Genomic DNA, 23,496 nt, shown 5'->3' with positions numbered 1-23,496 from the left:
AAAAAAAAAAAAATTCTGTTGAAGCACTTATGACCAGCAGATAGGATAACTTTAGAGATGCTTCTGCCAGCTTGGCTTTCAGTTTCCAGCAAGAGCTTTAGCTACTTGAGTGTATTTCAGCGTTTAATCTCTGCACCCTAACCCCTTCATCAAAATACCTTGTACTGATTGGTCCTGACGATTCTGAAAGCAAGACTACCTAAGCATATGGTTTCCTTAAATCAGGTGCTTCCTGTGTCATTCAGAATCTTAAATTTTGCTGAAGGTCAGTGAGCTTGTTTGGGAATGATAAGTAAATGTTTCTTGTCTATACTTTCTTCTCTTTCATACCCCAGGAATTTTTGGAGCTGAATACTTTGAAGTTTATAGTAGAATTGATTATAGTAGAAAGACTATATAACATTCTTTTCTCAATTTAGGTTTTGTTCTTTACTTTTGGCACATATAGTTGATAGAAAATAAAGCATCATACTTATTTATGGAAATACACATTTATGTCACTGGTTGCTTAAGTTAATTATAAAATCCTTTAAATTTCTTTTGCTTTTAGAGAAGACTCGAGGTAGCTTGCCATAAAAGCACATATTGTATTTCAGGGAAATTCAATGTTAAAAGTGAGATTCAAAACAAAATAGGGTGGGGACTGTACCTCAGTGGCAGAATGCCTGCCTAGCATGTGTGAGGCACTGGTTTTGATCCTTAGCACCCCATAAATAAAGTAAAAGCATTTAAATAAAACAGTCTCCTCGAAGAAGAAAATTGTTTGGTACCAGGAACAAGGACTACAGTAGTAACTGTTGATATCTGAATTAACTCTGAAGTCCTTGTTTACCTTGAGTTTACAGAGATTGAAAAAATGTGACTGTCATAGGGGTCATAACCCACACTACTCTAAGAAAACACAAGATGACAAGAACAAAACATAACAAATTTATTTAGTCAAAGTTTTATATGCATAAAGCCTTCAGAAAGGAAACTGCCCCCAAGTCTCAGGCAAAACTATTAATGATTAGGTTTATTAGAGAATGAACATGAATGGAAACAGTAGAGAAAGGGATCTAATAGTACTAGACGAGGTGGACCCAGCAAAATCTGCCCAGATTCTTCTTGGTCCTTCTGTGTAGCCTTTCTTCCTTCCCTTGACCTCTCTTACTAGTGTAATTTAACTTCAAATCCAAATAGTAATCATACTGACTGATAAGAAGTATGTTAAGAATTTCTCTGAAAAGCACCTATAGTTTCTTATAGAAAAGAGACTCTAGAGATCTTAGGTAGAATAATAGTACCAATTTTGAAAATGTACCAGGTAGTGGTAATTCTGTTTTTCTCTTCAAAGTCTGTATTCCTCGTGGTTTGGGGCAACTTCTGCTTTAAATTTGGGTCTTACAATACTAAATTTTGTGTTTGGCTCCAGATTGAGAAATGATGTATTTGGGTAGTAGAGAGCATTGTCTGCTACTGAGTATTAACTTGGCCCCTGAAACTTTGGGGACATCTCCTGCACAGCCCTACATTTCACCTTTTATCTGCTTAGATAAGTAGAGGAAACTGGGCTGTTTCTTAGTTCTGATTTTTAAACTTATGTTTCCTCATTTATAAATGAGGATAAGAGGAGTCTTTGGTAGAGTTGTGAGCATTAAATGAGATTAGGCAAACAAAGTGATCAATATATAGAAAGGGTTCAATAAATGTTACCTAGGACAAATAAGCAAAATGACTTGCTCCTTCCATTGTTATTCTCTTCTTCCAACTTGAAACCTTTGTTTAAAAATAACCCCAGTCAAGATCATCTATATTTAAGTATAGCCACTAAGCAAAAGAAAAACAGAAAGAAAAAGAAGACCTTGGTTTGCACTTAAGACATTTGATATGAATTTTTCTGCAGCCAGAGTTGGCAGGGTTAATGTGCACCAGCTGAGAAGCCATGCTGTTACCTTCTGGCAGCCCATACACAGATGCTATTGTATTAATTACAGAAGAAAACACCATTAACTCAGAAGTCTTCTGACTGTCAGAGAGGCAGCTGCTCCATCTCTGAAACAGGTTTCCTTCCTCCCTCCTACTGTCAGTCTACCACTTTTGATCTCTTCTTTAGAGAACTGCTAAGACTGCGCTGTTGGTCCTCAGAGCTCCTGGTGAGTTCAGTCAAATTTTTCATCTGTAGTTAGAGGAGTCCAGGGAGAGCTTGCATAATTAAGTTCATATATAAGTTGAAGTAAAATAAATACAATCAGATCAACCTTCCATCTCTTCCCCATCCTTACTCTTTCAACAGTTAAAACTGACAGTAGTTTAGAATTGGAAAGGATGTTAAAGAAGATCTAATCCAACTTCCTCCATTTACAGGTGAGCAATTCAAGGCACAAAAAGAGCAAATAGACTGCCAAAGTCATAGAGCAAGTCAGTGACAAAGCCTGGGATCAGAACATCTGCCTTCACTCTCGTGTTTTTCCCACTTCTGTGTTGTACACTTCATCACTACTGACCTGTATGCCTAGAGAAGCAATAAGTAAAGACACCTGCGTTCAACTTCATTTCTCAGCCTGGCATGGTGGCACATGCCTTAATCCCAGCTACCTGGGAGGCTGAGACAGGAAGAGTGCAAGTTTGAGACTATCCTGGGCAACCATCAAGATCCTATCTCAAAATAAAATGATCTGGGGATGTAGCTCAGTGTTAAAGTGCCCCTGAATCCAATCCTGCAGGGGGGAAGAAAAAAAGAAAGCAATGATCATCTTCATTTCTTATGTCCATGTTTAAATCTCATAGACATGTTGGAGGTCAATGAAAAAAACCAAAGATATGTGGGGGGGGGGCAGGGACAAAGGGCTTGGATAGTGATATATTGAAAAAGAGAGATAGATGATTACGTCCATCTTGAAGACCTTTCTTCAGTCTAGTAGGTTGTGCTTGGAACCCTTGCAGAGTACCTGAAAACAGAGAATTAGGATGGGGCTCAACTTCAGCCTTGCACATTGAGCTGGTCTTTGGTTGTTTTGACAGTGGCAGTTTTATGTGTAGGTACTGTTTTTGTGGGAGAGATGGAGCAAAGGAGGTGATAATTTAGTGAGATGAATAATGGGGTGTGTCTCCCGTGATTTTGGCTGATGCTGCATGTTTTACTGGCTTCCCTATAGTTAGCACTCAGTCTCAGAGGTGTTGAGGCCTCTCCTTCTAGTTCTCAAAAGTAGTTTAGTTTGTTTTCTTCTGTAATAGCAGTAACAAAGCTCATGTAAATTTGCTGTTTTTATTTATTTTTTCCTTAGGAAACAACAACTTTTATTATAAGAATTTAAAGGTTGTCAATGTGAATTGACTCCTGATACATGAAAATCTGGGCATGGGGCATGGGAAAAGAAGAAAGCTGGGGAGAGTAGATGAGAGAAGATAGTCTGGCTGGACTTTGAATGGTCAGGTTGACACTATGGCAGTTAAATTCTGCCAGATGATTGAGGAAGGTTCTTTTCTTTTGTCCATATATACTTTCTGGATTGAGATAAAGGCATTTTTTTTTAAGGAATAATAGTTCCCCTTAACTATTCTTCATGATACTGTACTTTTTGAAATACTTTGTGTATTCACCGGTAGGTTTCTGTAGACAACTCTCTATGATTCTGGATTCTGACCAGAACAAACAAAAGTATAACTTTAAGCACTTCCTGTTTGTCAGTCATTATACTGTATGTCGAGGATACAGAGAGAAATAGGATGGTTCTTCATGGCTTTTGATAAGTATAAACAGATAATTAGTATAAACTATGATAAGTATATAATTATGAACAAGGTCCCTTTGTACCTTGTACACAAATGGATCTAGCCCTAGCCCATGCTACTTGCTAAGTGGCCACACAGACAATTGACGAAGCACCCTTGCTTTTAGATCATAGGAGAAAGATTAACCAGTAGCCTGGTATTTTGCTCTCATGCTTATTAGTAAATATCTTGCACCAAATTAGGCACTCAATGCATGCTTTTTTATTTTTCTAAGGAACCCATCTTTTCCTCAGGAGACTAGATTTCCTTGTTTCAGTGTCTGGTATTGCTGATGTTTATTGCAGGCCAGAGTGATGCTCATATAGACAGGCATGAAAGGAAGAGCCTCAGTGAAATGCATAGAGAGGCCTGCATGAACACATACCTTTTTAACCCTTTTGGTGGTGCCATTTGTGGAGGAGCAGGAAGGTTTGAAATAGTAGTAGGGTAGGTTCATCCTGAAGTAAAAACACTTTTGAAGTAAATCAGGCCTCTTGCTTCAATTTTATGAACAAATCAGTCAGCCTATCACTGGTTTAATGTAGTTTAGATAAAGTGACTAAAGCAATTACTATTTCGGTTAGTAGTACTGCCCCCAAAACTTAAATTATGATGTGTTTGGCTTAAAGATTGGCCTTTCTGAATCTTAGATATAGGCAGGCCCTGGAGCTGAGAAAGTGGGAAAGGATCAAGTTCAGGGAATCAACTTCTGGTTCTTTTTCCCCAAACAGAAGTTCTCTTGCTTTAGGAGGATTGTTGGTCTCTATTTAATAAATCTAGCATGCCTAGATTTTATCTCCACAGACAGTTCTTTCCCTTTGTCTTACTCAGGGTGTTGTCATCTATAAACAGAAGAAATATGACTTGATAGGAACTCTTGATCTTAATTGAGCACCTGATATTCTAAAAACAGATGACTTAGCAGCTGGGACATTGTCACCAGCTATCAAGAGAGATGAACTGGAAAGTAGTCTGGAGCTCATGCAGTCTTTAAAAACTTTTCATTTCACTCTAAGTGTATATACAGATCAGCTCGAATATTTAGTTACAAAATATGTCATAAATAAGGAAAATAAGCTAAAACATATGGTAGAGAAATGTAAAAGACTTGTACATGTTTAAACTTTGGGTCTTCTTCAGGAGGTAAGTTTTAATTTTCACACACTGAGGTATAATTTCTTCCTGGACTCATGTCCTAGTAATTGTCATTTTAATTATCTTGTGTTTGTGATACAGTTCTTGTAAACTTCTTAGGCTGTCTCTCCACTGGATGTAAAATAAGTGGGGAGAAGGGATCAGGTCACTGCCACCTTTAATAGCTTTTTCCCTGGGGATCAGCTGGGAAGGGACCTCTGTTTGGTATTTGATGAATGTTTTTTGACTGGTATGTTTTCCTGATATCTCCTTAAAGTGAAAGTCTTCTAAAAATTTTTCTTTTAGGTCCTGACAGCCTGAGTCTCTGTCTTCTCTTCTCATTCTTCTCTCTTTATTCCTTTTTCCTCCACTTTCCCCTTCCTCTACCAGGTCAGCTGAGCTGCATTTCCTTCCCACCTAAGGAAGAGAAGTACCTCCAGCAGATTGTGGACTGCCTCCCCTGCATATTAATCCTCGGCCAGGATTGTAATGTCAAGTGTCAGTTGTTGAACCTGCTGTTGGGGGTACAGGTGCTTCCCACCACCAAGCTGGGCAGTGAAGAGAGCTGTAAGCTCCGGCGCCTCCGCTTCACCTATGGGACTCAGACCCGGGTCACCCTGGCACTCCCTGGACAGTACGAATTAGTGCACACGCTCACCGCTCACCAGGGCAACTGGGAGACCATCCCTGAAGAAGACTTGGAGGTTCAAGAGGACAGTGAGGATGCTGCTCATGTTTTAGCTGAATTGGAGGTGGCGATGCACCATGCCCTCTTACAGGTACCAGTCTCATACCTCAGTTGTTCACATACATACTAGCTTTTATTTTGACTTCTTGAAAAAGTGTTTTGGCAATATGTACTCTGGGCTCTGAACAGCATTTTATGTAATCAGAGGAACAAAATCTAGAAAGTTGAAAACAGATAAGGGCATAGCATCACCCATCCCTATTTCTGCCCATTATATTGCAAGGGAGTAATTCTGGAAGAAAAGGAATATGTGGCTGCCTCTAATACCAGCATTTTAGGAGCCTTAGGCAAGAGGATCTCGAGTTTCAAGCTAGCTGAGGCAACCTAGTGAGACCCTGTCTCAGAATAAAAAGGGCAGGGCTGAGATTGTGGCTCAGTAGTAGAGTGCTTGCCTAGCACGTATGAGACACTGGGTTCAATTCTCAGCACTACAGAAAAATAAAATAAATATAGTATCCATCTACAATTAACAAAATATTTAAAAAATAAAAATAGAAAGTAAAAAGGGCTAAGGATGTGATAAAGTGCCCCCAGGTTCAATCCCTAGTACCCCTCCAAAGAAAATAAAAGGAATATGTGATAATCTGATGATTGCATCTTGGTAAGCTTTTATTGAATAGTTATCATCAAGGTTAGTTCATTTTTTTTTTTTCATTTCTTGGTAGAAGGATGTTGTTGGAATTGTTTCTTTCTCTTTCAAGAAGGTTAAGATGATAGACAATTAATGCTCTTATTGGAATTGAGACCACATGAAAATTTCTGTGGGTTTTTCCTTAGATCTAGTCATTAATTTACTGAGTGGGACTGGTCATTTCTCTTACGTTAGAAGGAATGCAGGTCTGGTTCAATTTAAAGAGACATAGTAGTCCTGTCATTTGAAGAATATCTTGGCTTCTCTCTTGAAGTAACCTCACTAAGAGAGCATAGGTGCTGTGTCATATCCTAGAAGATCAGGTGTCTAGCATTCTTACCTCCACTTGGAAGGGCTCTCTTTATCCCCCGGGCTTCCCTTGGAACAGGATAGCTAGGGCTAGGCATTTGCCTACACCAAATGATGGTCAGTAAAGCATGAGACTATGCCAGGGGTCAGGAATGGATATGAAGAAAAGAATGCAGTGATATTAAGAATGGGGAATTTATCAACTGGGGTAGCAATGCTGGGAAGGGTGGACTAGTTTGGCAAGATTTGGGAGAATGTTTTTTTCCTTTCTTATTACTACTTTATATACTCCTCTTGGTCTCTCAGTCAGTGAATGAACCCTTTGGTGTGGCTGTACCCTGGGATACTCTATAAGTAGAAACTGCCTTCTAATTTCCTTCCGCATATTTCTTTTATCTTCGTGTGCTAGAGGGGGCTGTGTAACAAGCTCCCACTTTTTCTTGGCTCAGTTTTAGTGGTGGGTTTTCTCTGTGTTCAGACTACAAGCTTACACTTCTTAGCTCCAGGTCAATGTGAAAATTATTTGATAACTCTTGACAGTAACTCTGGCAGTAATCCTTGTTTATTGATCAATACCTGTTCAGTTGATCCATGAACTTCTTCATAGTTCATCAATATTTGATTCATATTCAATGTCTCTGTGATATTATAGTGATATATAGTTCCTTTATGGTTTCATTCACTCAACAGTTTTCAAAAGTTTTTAGATTTTAATTCACTATAAGAAATACATTTTTAGTCCTGTACTCTGCCACACATGGGTGGACTTGGAGGACATTAAGTGATATAAACCAGACAAAAAAACAATACTGCATGATCTCACTTATATGTGAGATCTTTAAAAAAGAGTCAAACATACAGAGAGAATAAAAACAGGGTTTCAGTGGGTGGGTAAGAGAGTGGAGTTTTCGGGGAGGAAATAAAGAGATGCAGGTCAAAGGTTACAAGGTAGCTGATATGGGGCTGGGGGTTTTGCTCAGTGGTAGAGCCCTTGTATAGGAATATCAGTCCTGGGGTTTCATTGTGAGGTGTAATGTTGTGGGTTTAAAAACTAGCAGATATGTAGGATCTAACAGGTCTAGAGATCTAAAGTTAAGATAAGGACTACAGTTAATAAAATTGTATTGTGTTGGAGATTTTTTTAAAAATAACTAAATTTTAGCTGCTCTTATCATATAAGAGTAACTATGTGAGATGATAGATATGTTGATTTGCTTCACTGTAGTAATCATTTTATTATTTATGTGTTCCATAACATTACAATGTAATTCCTCGAATATGCACATTAAAACTGACTTTAAAACAAAGAGGAAATATATTTTCCATCAGGATCCAGTATATACATAAACATAGACATATGTTTTTGAAATGAAAGTTGCATGAAGCAATACTTTTACTTCCTAAAATGTACACTGATATTTTCTTCTCTATTTGACTTGATTTTTTAAAAAATAATGACAATAACCCACTAAATTGATGCATGACCTGATACACTGTGACCTCTGTGTTAACAAACACTGTCACAAGCTGAGTGCTATGGCATATTCCTATAATCCCAGCAACTCTGGATGCTAAGGCAGAAAAATCGCCAAATTCCAGGCTAGCCTGGGCAACTTAGTGAGACCCTATCTCAAAATAAAATAAGAAAAAGGGCTGGGGGAGTAGCTCAATGGTAGAGCATTTACCTAGCATGCATGAGGCCCTGAGTTCAATCCCCAGTATCAAAAACAAACAAAAACCAAGCCATTCTTGAATAGCCGAAATGACCCTGCTGTAAGTTGGGTGGTGATTTTTCCCATTCTTGCCTTACAGTCTTGGAATGTAAACAGAGCCATCTGCAGAAGAGGCAAGTTATTTGATTTCTCTGTGTCCTTTCATTTAAAAAATTTGGGTGGGGGGTGTTACTGGGGATTGAACTCAGGGGCACTCAACCACTGAGCCACACCCCCAGCCCTATTTTATATTTTATTTAGAGACAGGGTCTTACTGAGTTGGTCATGCCTTGCTTTTTGCTGAGGTTGGCTTTGAACTCGTGATCTCCTTCCTCAGCCTCCCGAGCCACTGGGATTATAGGCGTGCAGTGCTCCCAGCTTGTTCTTTTATTTTAAAAATTTAAATCCTTCTCCGTTGACATGGCTTCCTTTTTCCCTTCACTTCCCTTCCCTTCCAGGTGCTGTTGATCAAACCCAAGGCTTTGTGTGTGCTAGGCACACTCTACCACTGCACTATTCTCACAACCCTAATTGGTTTAAATTTCTAGTGCTCATTTACTTTTTTTTTTTTGGTCCTGGGGATTGAACTCAGGGGCACTCAATCACTGAGCCACATTCCCAGCCCTATTTTGTATTTTTTAAATTTGGAGACAGGGTCTCACTGAATTGCTTAATGCCTCTCCATTACTGAGGCTGGCTTTGAACTCGAGATCTTCATGCCTCAGCCTCCCCAGCTGCTGTGATTACAGGCATGCGCTGCTGTACCCGACTCTCATTTTCTTTTGTTCCATGGGTTGAAGTGATAAAAGAAAGTGCAAGCTGTTCCCCCAAGTATTTACTAAAAGTTCCCAGGGCTTTCTCCTGATATGTGCTAAGCATACAAACTGAGGTGATGAGGAATTGGAATTGCAGTGTCAAATCAGTTTTCTCTGGGCTCATTTAAGATGTAGATTCTCATTCTTCTTCAGGAATTCTATAGCCTCTCATGTTATTTTATGTGGTTGGTGGGGCTTCCTTAGCCAGTGTTTCTCCGGATCTGCTTTATTCTCTAGTGGTTTTGATGTAAAACTGGTAACAGACCCTAGTGGTCTAAGTTTAGAACCCCTTGATGCTGAGCACCAGAGGCCCTTCCAGCCTTTGTGGAATTCAGGCACTGCCCTTTGGCTATAATTGGGCTCCTGTCTCTGTAAACACATCAGAGGTGCCTCAGCTCACTATTGGAATCCGTGCATGGCTACCTGGAAGATTGTTCTACCAGTGAGAAAGATCTTTTTGTTTAGCTTCAGTTATTTAGGACCACTGAGTTCACTCTAAACAGCCCTTCTATTTGGTTTGTAAAGAGGGTGGCAAAGAAAGGAAGCATTTAGCTAAAGGAAATGAAGATTGAATTAGGGGAAATGGGATCTTCATTTTGAACTGTCAGATTATCAAAGCAGAGTTTCCCCTTGCACTCTTGTACAATGGCCATTCTTCTACGATATTATTTTAAAGTCCTCATAAATTAGCCATTTTCACTTTGTTTCAGAGTAGTCCAGTTCACATGGACCCGCACTGCTTGGTATTCCCAGCTTTTTAGTCTGGCTTCCGTGAGATTCTTGGTTCACTATTCAATAACAGAGGGACACTGTCAAGCTGTTAGTATCTGAAACCTGGTTTGGTGTTAAAATATATTGTTCTTTCAATTGTAACATATTTTGCCATTATCCATATTCACTGTATCTATTCTTTGTATACAAAAGTAATTCTTGGGCTGGGGTTGTGGCTCAGTGGTGGAGCACTCGCCTAGCACATTTGAGGCCCTGGGTTTGATCCTCAGCACCACATATAAATAAACAAAATAAAGGTATTATGTCCACCTACAATCTTAAAAAAAAAAAAAAGTACTTTCTCACCCTCAATCCCTCTTTCTAGCACCTTCCACCTTTCTTTTTAATTTCTTCTTATAGGTTTGATAGAACCATTGTTGGCGTCTCAGTTACTCAATCTTATTGTGTGTGTATCTTTTCTTTTCACCTGTGAACGTCTGTAAGAAAAGGAATACAAAGGTGTAAACAGCAGCCATAATTGGATTCTAATAGTGAGCTGAGTCACCTCTGATGTGTTTAACAGAGACAGGAGCCCAATTATGGTGGTTCAAGGTGTTTGGTCCACAGCTGCTGTAGCCTAGCAGTGTTGCTCCATTTACTGTGATAGTTAAACAGCTACAGTGTTCTGCCCTTTCCTCCACTAGGTACTTTCTGGCCTTTTGGACAAATGTACATGTCACCTGTGTCACACAGCTGCATGGATATTGGCTGATGGTGATACCTAGTGAGCTGATGAAGACTAATATTTCCAGGCAAGGTCAATGACTTGCAAATAAACTTATTTAAAAAATATTTTCAAATCTAAACTACTGGAGTAGTAAAGTTTTCTCTATATCACTCTGAATAGCTATCAATGGAAATAATATCTTAATATCATATAGATATTGATTTTGATTTTTAAAAATTTTGGTAATTAATGCTTTCACAATCCATAATGATTATAAAGGGATTTTTTTTTTTTTTTGAGAGTTGGGTGTATGTATCTTTACTACGTTGCCCATGCTGGCCTTGAACTTTCAATCCTGCTACTTTAGCTTCCTGAGTAGTGGGATTACAGGCATGTGCTGCCTTACACAGTTTATATAAGATCTTAAAATGACAGTAGCTTAGACAAAAATTTAACTCCCCATATTTCCTACACATTGTTTATTGCTAGAAAACTAGTTTTTCTCTGTTTTTATCTTTGATATTTAATGTGATGTCTTACAAGACAAATTTTATGTTACATTTAGTTAGATACCACATTGTCTCTTGAATGTAGCTAGATTTTAAAATGAGGTTTGATAGGTAAGAAGAAGGAAAGAAAGCCAGGTATGGCACACACCTGTAATCTCAATGATTTAGGAAGCTGAGGCTGGAGGATTACAAGTTTGAGGCCAGCCTCAGCAATTTAGTGAGGCCCAAAATAAAAAATAAAAAGGCTGAGGGGCAGGGGCTCTGGTTCAGTGGTAGAGCACTTGCCTAGCACGTGTGAAGCCCTGGGTTTGATCCTCAGTACCACATAAATATAAATAAATAGAATAAAGGTATTGTGAAAACAAAAATCTAAAAAGGGGGGGGTGCTGGGGATGTAGCTTAAGTAGAGCAGCCTTGGGTTTAATTCTAGTAGTGCAAGGGGGAGAAAAAAGAAGGCTCTTTGATGTTTTTCAAGGCAAGAAGATGGTCTTGGGAAGAGGGACATATTTGGAATTAGGCCCAAAATGGTTATTCCAAGGGAAAAGAGTAAAGGGTGTGGTAATACATTATAAGGCAGAGGAATACAGAATGATATTTTAGAGTATAATTAAAATAAAATAAAGAAACCATTGTAAAAAGAGTTGTAAAAAGGGAAACTAAACTGATGTGTTAAAAAAAGATGTGGGAAGTTCAGGCAAATGCTGAATTATAAATGCCTTATCATCAGTAATCCTATGTTCTTTAATGTAATCCTATGTTCTTTAATGTTTCTTTTATCTTTTTTCTAGCACACACCAGTATTATATAGTGAAATGTAATTACCTTGCATACATTGTTTTTTGCCAAAAAAGACCTAAGAATACCCTGTTATAGGTTAATATGGCTATTAAGGATGTGAGTAATTTAGAGGCAAGTTGTTTGTTTGTTTTTGCATCAGGGATTGAACTCAGAGGTGCTGTACTATTCTGCCACATCCCCAGCTCTTTATATATTTTATTTAGAGATAGAGTCTCACTGAGTTGCTGAGGACCTCTCTAAGTTGCTGAACATAGAATCCTCCTGCCTCAACCTCCTAAGCTGCTGGTATTTTCAAAAAATTTCTGAGCTCATCATAATAGCCTTGATATCTCTAAAGGAACAGCCTGAAGCTGGGACCTGAAGCTGTACTCAAGCTTTTAGGGAGAAAATCTGACAGAGATTACAACCTTCATCTTCCTCTTGTCTTTTCCTTTTGCTAGGACCCTATCTACCTACCTCTTTCCTGCACAAAATGGATTCCTTTCTGTTTTTCTATTAAAAAACTTGTTCCCATTCACCTCTGAGAAGAGGTGAGTCTTTCTTAACTCAGAACTTGAAAGGTAAAATATTTATTTATTTTTTTGGTGGTGCTGGGGATTGAACCCAGGGCTTTGTATATGTGAGGCAAGCACCCCACCACCTGAGCTATACCCCTAGCCCAGCAGAACACTTTTGTTGGGGCTTTAAAAAGTATTTCCTCTTGTTTTTTTTTTTTTTGGAGGGGGGGAGGTACCAGGGATTAAACTCAGGGGCACTCGACCACTGAGCCACCTCCCCATCCCTATTTTGTATTTTATTTAGAGACAAAGTCTCACTAAGTTGCTTAGCGCCTTGCTTTTGTTGAGGTTGGCTTTGAACTCATGATCCTCCTGCCTCAGCCTCCAAGCCTCTAGGATTACAGGTGTGTGCCACAGTGCCTGGCTTAAAAATATTTTCTTTCTCACTTCTTTTATGATGTCTCATCTAGTCCTTGGAGGATATTATCTTGTTTTTTAGCAGAGTCTTTGATCTGTACTAGCATATGCTTTTTATTTTATTTTAATTAACTAATTAATTTGCAGTAGTGGGGATTGAACCCACGGGTGTTCTCTAAGTGAGCTGGTCTCTAGCCCTTTTTATGTTTTATTTTGAAACAGCGTCTCTCTAGGTTGCCCAGACTGGCCTGGATCCTCCTGCTTCAGCTTCCCAAATTGCTGGGATTGCAGGGATGTTCACCATGCCCAGCTTAGCATATACTTTTAAACATAGAACCCTAGGATTTTTGGAATTTCTGAAATCATCTTGTCTGTCCTTTGCTTTCAGAATTGCCTGACACGATGGGTCTTCAGTGACTGATTAAATGTGGTCTTTATAGTTATATGGACTTGGGTTTATATCCTAGGTTTGTTATTTAGCTGTATGACTCATTTGTAAGATGGGCTAGTAGTCCCTGTCTTTTAGGATTGGTGTGAGGCCAACATGAGAGACTATGTCTAAGGCATCTAGCAGTGTCTGGCACATAGTAAGCCAGATCCTTCTTTCCTTTAAATGAATAAATCAGTGTCCTTGAGAAGAGGGCTTTCTACTCTTTCAGTTACCCTTCCCTTCCCAGATAACCATCCTTTTTGGAAGTCCTTTCTTTTGTCAAATTTAAGCCCTTCTTGTTTTCAGCTAACTTACAGTCACAGTTCTATCTTGTTAGAGGAAAAATTCTTCATAATTGATTATGACTTACTTTTATAATAAAATGAAAGGAGAAAGATGTCACAAAAGGTCATTAATCAGAAGTATATACAAGTTAAAAGATATGGGGTGGGGTTGTGGCTTAGAGGTACAGCGCTCGCCTAGCTCACGTGAGGCACTGGGTTTGATCTTCAACATCACATAAAAAAATAAAATACATTTTGCCAACCTATAACTAAAAAATAAATATTAAAAAACAACTTGTGCTGGGGTTGTAGCCTAGTGGTAGAGCGCCTGCCTAGCAAGTGTGAGGCACTGGGCTCAATTCTCAGCACCACATATAAATAAATAAAATAACTGTCCATCATCAACTTCTTACCAGCTTCAGCCTGAGTACATCACTGTTTTCTGTTTGAATCATCAATTAGTATAATCCCCTTTGCCACAATGGAGTTGGTAATGTGCTGTGAGTAAGAAGGCCTCACCAATAAGAGCCAGTATTTCTCAGGAAGGAGTCAGTAATTGAGTGACTGCTTCTTGGCCTTTCAAGTAGTATCATCTTACATAAAAAAACAAAACCAAAGCATCATTCTGTTATCTAGAGAGTAACAAGCACCTTTCTGTTACATTGTTTTAATCCTGCCAAGAAAATTGATGGTAGCAGATCAGCTTCTGTACATTACATGGAGTTGTACAAAATGCATTTTATAAGAGAAATCTCTTTTAGGATTTTACTGTGATTCAAAATGGGAATTAAGGATTTTTCTAACAATTCCCTTAGATTCTTTTTCCTTGGTAAGAACAAAATGCTTACTCAGTGCTTCATTCTTGGAGTGGAGGCAAACAGCAATATTCCTAAATGTGTGGGATAAGATGTGAGGGGTAGGAATTGAAAGAAATTTTACATTTGATGATTGAATGGTTTTGAGCAAGTAGTAAAGGCATCATTTCTTTACTAATTCATTGTACATTTATTTACTGCATGCTTACTAAATGCCAGGCACTGTATTGGGTTATAGGAAGGGTGGTCTTCTGAGTAATAATCTGAGGTCAGATTTGTGTCTCAGGTGGCTGTAATAGGGCCCAGGAGAGCTCTAGCTCATCCTCTCTATATTAATTAATATTATTTTTTCACTCCCTGTCTCCAGGAGACAGTGCTGGCTTCCCTTTTTGTTTATAACCATCCAGCATGAGTCATCCCTTCACTGTGAGTATTGCAGAATCACATACCACATTCCAGTCTAGTTTGTACTATTGCCAGGGTCTCAGCCTGCAGCTCTTTGCCTGTCTTCTGACAGTCATGAAAGAAAAGTAAGACCAACTGCACAAATGAATTAACTGGGGAAAGGAGAAGAGAGATATACCTGGTTTTCATCCATATTTGTTTAGTACAAGATATATTTAAGAATGGATATATTCTTTCTAGGTGTCAGTATATCATACCATGCCCTACCATTAGACAGCCTTGAATTTTTTTTTTTTTAATGAATTTGCACCTATGAGCAAATAAAGTCAACTGGTCTTTTAAAAGGGTCTTATAAGTAGATTTGGCAGTTTTAGCTGCTGGTTTTGTTGTGTACACAAAATGGTATTTTGAGGAAAACCTGAAAATATATTTCAAAAATTTAAAAAAATCAAACAAGCAGACAAAATTCTTCCTAAAAATTTTCAGGGCTGGGATTGTGGCTCAGTGGTAGAGCACTTGCCTAGCACAGGCGGTACCCGGGTTCAATCCTCAGCACCGCATAAAAATAAAGGCATTGTGTTGTGTCCATCTACACCTAAAAAATAAATATTAAAAAAAAGATTTTTCTAAATAATACATTGATTTCAGATATTTAGGTTTTCTTTTTATAGGTTTGATTACTTAATATCTTTGAAAATGTACATATTTATGGGAGCTTTACAAGATCAAAACATTGTCAACAATAATTCTCTACCTAGTATAACTGTTTTCATGTCTTGGGATTCCTTTTTCTTTATCTATTATATGTGACTATAATGTTGGTATTTATGCAATTGTATGTTCCATTCTAAATTTTGAAATTTGTTACATGCCAACTTTTAAAAAATGCCTCTCTGAAGTGACTCACACATCAGCATTTGTGACTCAGGGTAGCAAAAGGGGTTGTTTTGAACAGCAAGATGAGTGTCAGACTAGTTTTCCAACCAGAATACATTCTCTGCAGTTTCAGGCACAAATGAAAACAGCAAATTCCTCTTGGTCTGGCCTTGGGTAAGGAGTAGGTGAATTTATGCAGTGTTTGCTCCAATTATAAATGGGGAGATGCTAAAAGCACTTTAGCTTTTGGGAGTGTAAAGTGGCCAGCCAAGTGAACATCATGTGACCTACCTGAAAATGAAGGTTAGTTCTTTGTTTGAAGAAGGTGAGACATTTGTGCTTCCCTTGGAGTGGAAAAAATAAGAATAACATACATGCTGAGTCAGTGTCAGTGGAAACAGATACTGGATGTAATAGGCTGGCATTTCCCATTCCTTATCTAGAGAAGGATATCAGAAAGGTAAAAGACTAAGGTTTTATTTTTTAAAAATCTTTTATCAGAAAATACCTGCTCTTCAAATAAGGTAATGAGTGAAAGCAGATATTAATTTGAAAGGAAATAAACAAAATAAAATTGCATCCCTTTTAGGTTTTGAATATTCAGTCTGAGAACTCTTTAGGGTTTTAAAATTGAACAGATATGTGTTGAGTTGTCTTATAACTCAGTAAGTTCTAGAGTGCTATGGAGGGGGTTGTTTTGAGTTTACAAACCTCAGAGTACATCAAGAGCCTGTGTACTTATGATAGTGATATGGGCCTGAGTTCCCAGTCACCCTTTTGTGTAGACATTTTCAGAAATATGAGGAGTAACCTGTTCAGTAAATGGAAATAAGTACTTTAAGTGCTTTGAAATTCCTCAGGAAAGAAATAGAAAACAAAAATAAACAATAGCTTGGAAAAGGACTTGTGTAAGGTTTGTTTCTAAACCCAAGATCATTCTGGAATCTCACTTTAGAAACTTAGGATATAGATTAAATTGGATTCAGTTGTAACGTCATCACAAAAACAAGAGTTTAAACAAAGCAGTGCTTAATTTTTTCTCTTTCATAAAAGAAGTCCACAGCTTCTTTTTGCATCATGGTGCTTAGTGCTGGCTTCCAGCCTCAGGTTTGCCTAGGTCTGCAGCATGACCATTTCTGCTCCAGCTATCACATCTGCACTCGGGTAGGAAGATGGGCCAGGTCAACGGGTGTTGCTTCCTGGTAGAATCACCCTCCCCTGAAGAGCTTTCCTGGAAGCCCTACTCTATCTGTAGAGGACGTTGCTTTCCCAAAATACAGAGCCAAGATATTGGTGAGGTAGACCTTGATCTCTGTCATGCCAAGTGATCATATTCTTAAAAGTATTTCTAAGACTTAGGTGGCTAAGACCTACAAAATCTTAGAATGTTGTACTTAGCTTTTAGTTTGCTGCATAATTGATTGGTTCAACAATGTTGCGGACTTACTGTGTGCTCAACACTGAAGTTAAAATAGTGAACAAGATAAACATGGTCCTTGCCCTCAAAAAGGTTTACAGGCTAATGTAGAACAAAATGGATTTTAAATAAATGTATTATAAATGTGTTGAACATTAATTAGGGAATTAAAGAGTGTTTAGGATTGTGTAATAGTAAAGGCTCTGTAAGGCTCTGACAGTGTGTAGGGACTGCCATACACATTGATTTAAAGCATGCTTAGGAGTTATTAGCCAGGTTAGAAAACGGGAAGAGGGTTTGTGAAGAGCGAAATAGAGGGAGGAATTCCAGGCAGACTCACTTCCAGTCTGATAATTGCCACAACAATTCCCTTTTCTTCCATTATTTGTCTTATTTCTTCATCCGAGGGAATCAGTGGGAATTTCCAAGCAACAAAGGAAGGCAGGGACTAAATATTTGCTTTATCTGAAATGGCTGAAGGGACCGCCATCTTTCTACTTGTTGTTTCACTCTCTAGAGGAGGGCCTGCCCTCACAGGCTGTACAAGGGAGTGTTGGTAACCAAGGAAGGAGGTGGACATATGATTGGGGTGCACTGAGGTCCAGTTGCTCCACCGTGGATCTGGATTTTGGTATCAGTTGGGACTTTGGGGAGGCAAGGAATGGTTCTGACCCTGAGGTGCTGATATAACCCCCTTCCCCTTCCAGGAGGTGGACATTGTGGTGGCACCATGCCAAGGCCTCCGGCCCACAGTGGATGTTCTGGGTGACTTGGTGAATGATTTTTTACCTGTGATAATGTATGCACTCCACAAAGATGAACTCTCTGAGAGGGAGGAGCAGCAGCTTCAGGAAATCCGAAAGTATTTCTCCTTTCCCGTATTCTTTTTCAAAGTGCCAAAGCTGGAGATAATAGACTCCTCCATCAGGAGAATGGAGAGTGAAAGATCACCGCTATATCGCCAACTAATTGACCTGGGCTATCTAAGCAGCAGTCACTGGAACTGTGGGGCCCCCAGCCAGGACACTAAACCTCAGAGCATGTTGGTGGAGCACAGTGAGAAGCTGAGACACCTGAGCACGTTTTCTCACCAGCTGCTACAGACCCGCCTGGTGGAAGCGGCCAAGGCCTTGAACTCCGTGCACTGCCACTGCCTGGACATCTTCATCAACCAGGCCTTTGACATGCAGCGGGACCTGCAAATTACTCCCAAACGTCTGGAATATACTCGAAAGAAGGAAAATGAGTTGTATGAATCATTGATGAATATTGCCAACCGAAAGCAGGAGGAAATGAAGGACATGATTGTCGAGACACTGAACTCCATGAAGGAGGAGCTTCTGGATGATGCTGCCAACATGGAGTTTAAAGGTAGGTCCCTGCAGCTATGTGGGGTGCAGAATGTTAGGAGATTCCCTTTTCTAGCTGGAAACTGAGTTCATCAATTCTTAAGGTTCCAGCAGAAACCTCTCTTAAATCATGAAGCCTTGGTGGCCTCTGTTGTTCTCAGGGACCTTCTTGGAAGATTCCATGTCATTCCTTCCAGGGCCATTAGGCTGAGTTTTGGTAAAACCATCCTAATAGCTCTCCACCCTCCACTTTGCATCTGTCCCTGGGCCATAAAGGAGCTAGAGAAGAGCTGCTTGGAGAAGTTTACTAACCTCTCTTAAATCATGAAGCCTTGGTGGCCTCTGTTGTTCTCAGGGACCTTCTTGGAAGATTCCATGTCATTCCTTCCAGGGCCATTAGGCTGAGTTTTGGTAAAACCATCCTAATAGCTCTCCACCCTCCACTTTGCATCTGTCCCTGGGCCATAAAGGAGCTAGAGAAGAGCTGCTTGGAGAAGTTTACTAGGTTGTGCTTTTAACCTTTGCTCTATCAGTGTGGCCCACGCTTCTTCGTGGTTCTTCTTTTTATCTCATGGTCTCATTTTTCTTTTTTCAGCTGCTCCTGAAAGTAAACTCAGGAGGATTTCCCAAAGTAATGTTTTTTAGCTTTTCTGGCAGTCCCATTTTTCACAAATGGCTATTAACAAAATTGGGTGAAAGCAATTGGTCAGGTCTTTCTGTGTCTGAGGTTGAAATGCGCTGACTTTGTATGTTGACTACTATGTGAACCTCCATGTGTGAACATTAACTCTGCTACCTTTAATTGAAATGACTCAGTTTGCAAGGTGCTGTTTAGATTCTCAATCATAAGAAGAAATCCAAATCCCCTGAGAGGCTTTCTGAAAACACTGATGCTCAAGACTGCTAAACTTAGTCAGGACTTCTGACATGGCACCTAGTGTCAGTGTTTTTCCGAGTCCTCCCTAGGAGGATTCCACTTGTTTCCATTTTTTAGATGAGGGAACAAGACTTAAAATGATTAAGTACTGTGCCCAAGGTCTCACAACTAGTGAGTCATAGAGGTAGGCTTTGAAGCCAGACTGCCTGATTCCTCAGCCCATACTCTTAATTTCCATGCTTTACCTATTCTTAATTTCTTCCTTAATTTCTTTCTTTCACCACCCTCTTCTTGATAGCCAGCATCCACAACTCAGCAGATCTATTAACTGTCATCTTCCCCTTGTTCCCTTGTCTATCAGTTGCCAGGTAGTGATGAGTCTTCTTCCCTTTTCTAGCTGGAAATTGAGTTCATCAATTTATTTTTGAGATAGGTCTTGCTAAGTTGCCAAGGCTGGCCTTGAACTAAGCACAAATCCTACCTATTCTTCTATATCTTTTCTATTTCATTTTCCTTAGTCTAACTGAACTATCATTACCTGACTTCTTTCTGTCCTTTCTCCACTTCATCTTTATTGGATCTCTGTTCCTATAGATGGTTTAACTCCTCAGCCTAGTGTCACAGATTCTCCAAAGCTGAGCCCTTACCGACTTTGCTAGTCTTGTTTCCTACTCTGCATCTGCCTCTTGTTTTTATTTGGATTGATTTTAACTGCTTGCTGTCCTCTGAACACTCTCTTCACTTTTTCTTTGCTTGTGCCTAACCTTAAACCTGAAATGTCATTTATTTTCTGTGAATTTCCAAATTGTCCTATTTTTTAATTTTTTGGTTATGTGGTAATGCTGGACGTTGAACCCAGGGCATGCTAGGCAAGCACAAATCCTACCTATTTTTCTTTAAGATCTTACAGAGATGCCATATTTTTATGAAATCTTCTTGAATTTTTTCAAATACCTACTAACAATTGCAGTCATCTGAAATTCCCACAGCATTTCATCTGTAACTTATTTTTGGTGTATTTGACTATTTGGGGGAGGGGGAAGTCTTGAGAATTGAACCCAGGGGTGCTCTACTGCTGAGAGTATTCTCTTATTGATGGATATTTAAGCTAAGTTTGTGTGGCGGGGGGGTGGGGGGGTACTAGGGATTGAGCCCAGAGACTCTCTACCACTGAGCCACAACCCCAACCCTTTTTATTTTATTTTGAGATAGAGGCTCACTAAATATATGAGGCTGGACTTAAACTCTTATTGATGGATATTTAAGCTATTTCCTTTTTTTTTCCTTTTTATTTTGAGATAGGTCTTGCTAAGTTGCCAAGGCTGGCCTTGAACTTGCCATCTTCTGCCTTAGCCCTAGCCTCGAAATTAGCTAGGATTATAGATGTGCACCACCACTGGGGCTTCACTTTCTATGTTTTAATATAGTTATTTATTTTCTTTTGACTATTTTTTTTAAAATCCTGGAGTTTAAGAGAATAGATCTGGGTCTTACATCATCATATCCCTTGTAGCAAATAACACACATTTTTTTTTTTTTTTTGTGTGTGTGTGTGTGTGTGTGTGAGAATCTGGGGATGGAGCACAGGGGCTTGCCAGTGTAGGCAAGTACTCTACCACTGAGCCACATCCCCAGCCCTTGAATGTAGCAGGTCTTTGAAGAATGAAAGGGTTTATAAATAACGGTCTCTATGTCACACTTTTTACAAAGGAAATACAGTTGATTTTAGCAAGGATAGGATGTCTGAATTTTATAAGTCTTTCTAAAGATCAACAAAGGTACATCTTTGGTGAATTCCCACTGCAGGAAGGAATGGCTGAGAAATGCTCACTTGCAGTAGAAATACTAGAAAGTCCTCTCAATATTTAACTAAGGACATTGGAGCATCAATGCTAATATCATAATGTGCACGATGAAGGAAAGTTAGGGCAGCTAGGTTGAGCAGACAGTGAAATATTTCATTGTACTGTGCCAGGCATGCCATATATAGTGCCTGGGATATAGTGATTAGCTAAACAGACATGGGGTGATTGGGAACAAGTAGATCAAGTGTCTGACTCTGTTAACTTCCTTGTGGATTTGTGGATCTACTTACCTAGATGGAGATACATTAGACGCACTTTGTGTGTGTGTGGGAGGGGGTACTAGAGATTGAGCCCAGAGACTCTCTACCACTGAGCCACACCCCCAACCCTTTTTATTTTATTTTGAGACAGAGGCTCACTAAATAGATGAGGCTGGCCTTAAACTTGCAATTTTCCTGCATCAGCTTCCCAAGTCATTGAGATTACAGGCGTGTGCCACTGCACCTAGTTTTATTAGACACAACTTGTATGTTCAGTTCTTACTTTTTTCTAAGACTATTCTGAGTACTCTTTAAGCAATGATAAAAAGGTTTAAAGAAAGCAACCACATATCTTGTGGAGGCAAATTTCTTTTACTGGTATTTTTCTTTAAATAAATGTAATGAGGGTTAGGGTATAATTCACTGGTAGAATGCTTGCCTGGCATTTGCAGGCCATGGGTTTGATTTCTAGCAACACAAATAAACAAAAAATAAAAATAAATAGATATATAAGGTAACCCATGTACTCTGGATAATATAATATACCTACTTTATAGACTGTTTATATTTTTAAAGGATAAAACATACATATATACTACTTAATTCAAACACACAGAGGCACTGTCCCCAGCCATTCTGTTCCCTTCAGTATATTCTTTTGTATCTTGCCATTTCACCTTTTCAATGTATATCTTAGAGGGCTTTTCCCATAAATGTCTTCTTCTAATGGACATTTCTTAATTTATTTAACTATTCTCTTATTGATGGATATTTAAGCTATTTCCTTTTTTTCCTTTTTGCTGTTACAAACTTTATTGTATTAATCATCATTGTCCATAAATGTATTTCATATCTGTAAGGATACATTTCTGGAAAAAGAATTCCTACAAGCAGAATAGTTAAGTAAAGAGTATGTGGGTTTTTTATTGTTTGTGTAATTTTCACCCCCCAGTACTAGGGATTGAATCCAGGGAAATGCTCCACCACTGAGCTACCCAGACATTATTTTTATTTTTGTTTTTGTTTTTTCTGTTTTGAGATGGGATTTCACTAAGTTGCCCAGGCTGGCCTCGAACTTGAGATCCTCTTGCCTTACCTTCCCAGGTTGATTACAAGGCATGTGCCACCCATGTTTGGCATGATTGGTTTAAAATTTTGATAGATATGGCCAGATTTCTTCTGAAGAGGTGGTACCAATTTAAGTTTCCACCAATAGATTTGAGAGTTCCTTTCCAAGAGTAGATCTTTTTTGACTTCTTTTTTTTCTGTCCACTGGCCTATAAAATAGATTTTTAAATTCTGAGATGTAGTGGCATGATAGGGACAATAGTTGAGTTTCACTGTTTATTTAGTAATTGATTAGACTAGAATTCCTTCTCTTGGATTCTTCTCATTAATATATTGACCAGTGAGAAATATTACAAAGACATGAGGCTTTGGAATCAATAAGCTTGGGGTTCAAATGCTAGCTGAATTACTTCCTAACTGTACCTTCCCCTTTCCAGTGCCCACTTTGTCCTCTCTCTGAGGCTGTTTCCTGATCTAAAAAATAAAACTAATAATACCCATCTGTCAAAGTTATTGTGAAGATGAAATTAGATTGCATATGTTAAAATACTTATTATTATGTCTTTCAAATAGTTTGCATGCAATAAATGGTGTTTATCCCCTCCTATAAATTTGATATAAAAGTTAACAAAATCAACAGACTTGTTTTTAAACATAATTGCTGCTTCTCAGGATCTTGGTAGCCTTAAGTAGTTGAGCATTATGTGGCCCTGATCATGCTGAGGGTCAGTGTTTATCAACCAGTTGTGTCTTTTTATAGCCATTGTCCTGTGATTCATTGGCTCTGATTTGGGAGAGGCCTTTATGTAGTAGGTCTGCCCCTTTCCCTCACAGCTGAGTAGCTTATTTCTCTGCCTCCATAGATGTTATCGTCCCAGAGAATGGAGAACCAGTGGGCACCAGAGAGATCAAATGCTGCATTCGACAAATCCAGGAACTCATCATCTCCCGGCTTAATCAGGCAGTGGCTAACAAGCTAATCAGCTCCGTAGATTACCTACGAGAGAGCTTTGTTGGAACTCTGGAACGGTGTCTGCAGAGCCTGGAGAAGTCACAGGATGTTTCCATTCATATCACCAGTAATTATCTCAAACAGGTATGCAAAGAAAATGGTTCAAATAGAAAACCTGGAATAATTCACACACTAGT

General features: G+C 39.0%; 1 protein-coding gene across 2 annotated transcripts in view; it reads left to right on the top strand.

Moving 5' to 3' along the window:
* Positions 1 to 23,496, top strand: part of Dstyk (dual serine/threonine and tyrosine protein kinase) — a 52,125-nt gene that overhangs the window by 13,461 nt on the left and 15,168 nt on the right. For both annotated transcript variants that reach the window (XM_040277857.2, XM_005329509.4), the window contains exons 2-4: positions 5,278 to 5,666; positions 17,696 to 18,359; positions 23,211 to 23,443. In XM_040277857.2, the coding sequence (XP_040133791.1) occupies positions 5,278 to 5,666; positions 17,696 to 18,359; positions 23,211 to 23,443 (1,286 nt within the window). The remainder of the gene's footprint in view (positions 1 to 5,277; positions 5,667 to 17,695; positions 18,360 to 23,210; positions 23,444 to 23,496) is intronic.

Source organism: Ictidomys tridecemlineatus, chromosome 10 (assembly GCF_052094955.1).
Source record: "Ictidomys tridecemlineatus isolate mIctTri1 chromosome 10, mIctTri1.hap1, whole genome shotgun sequence".
Taxonomy (NCBI): domain Eukaryota; kingdom Metazoa; phylum Chordata; class Mammalia; order Rodentia; family Sciuridae; genus Ictidomys; species Ictidomys tridecemlineatus.
This window is presented reverse-complemented; position numbering and strand designations above follow the sequence as displayed.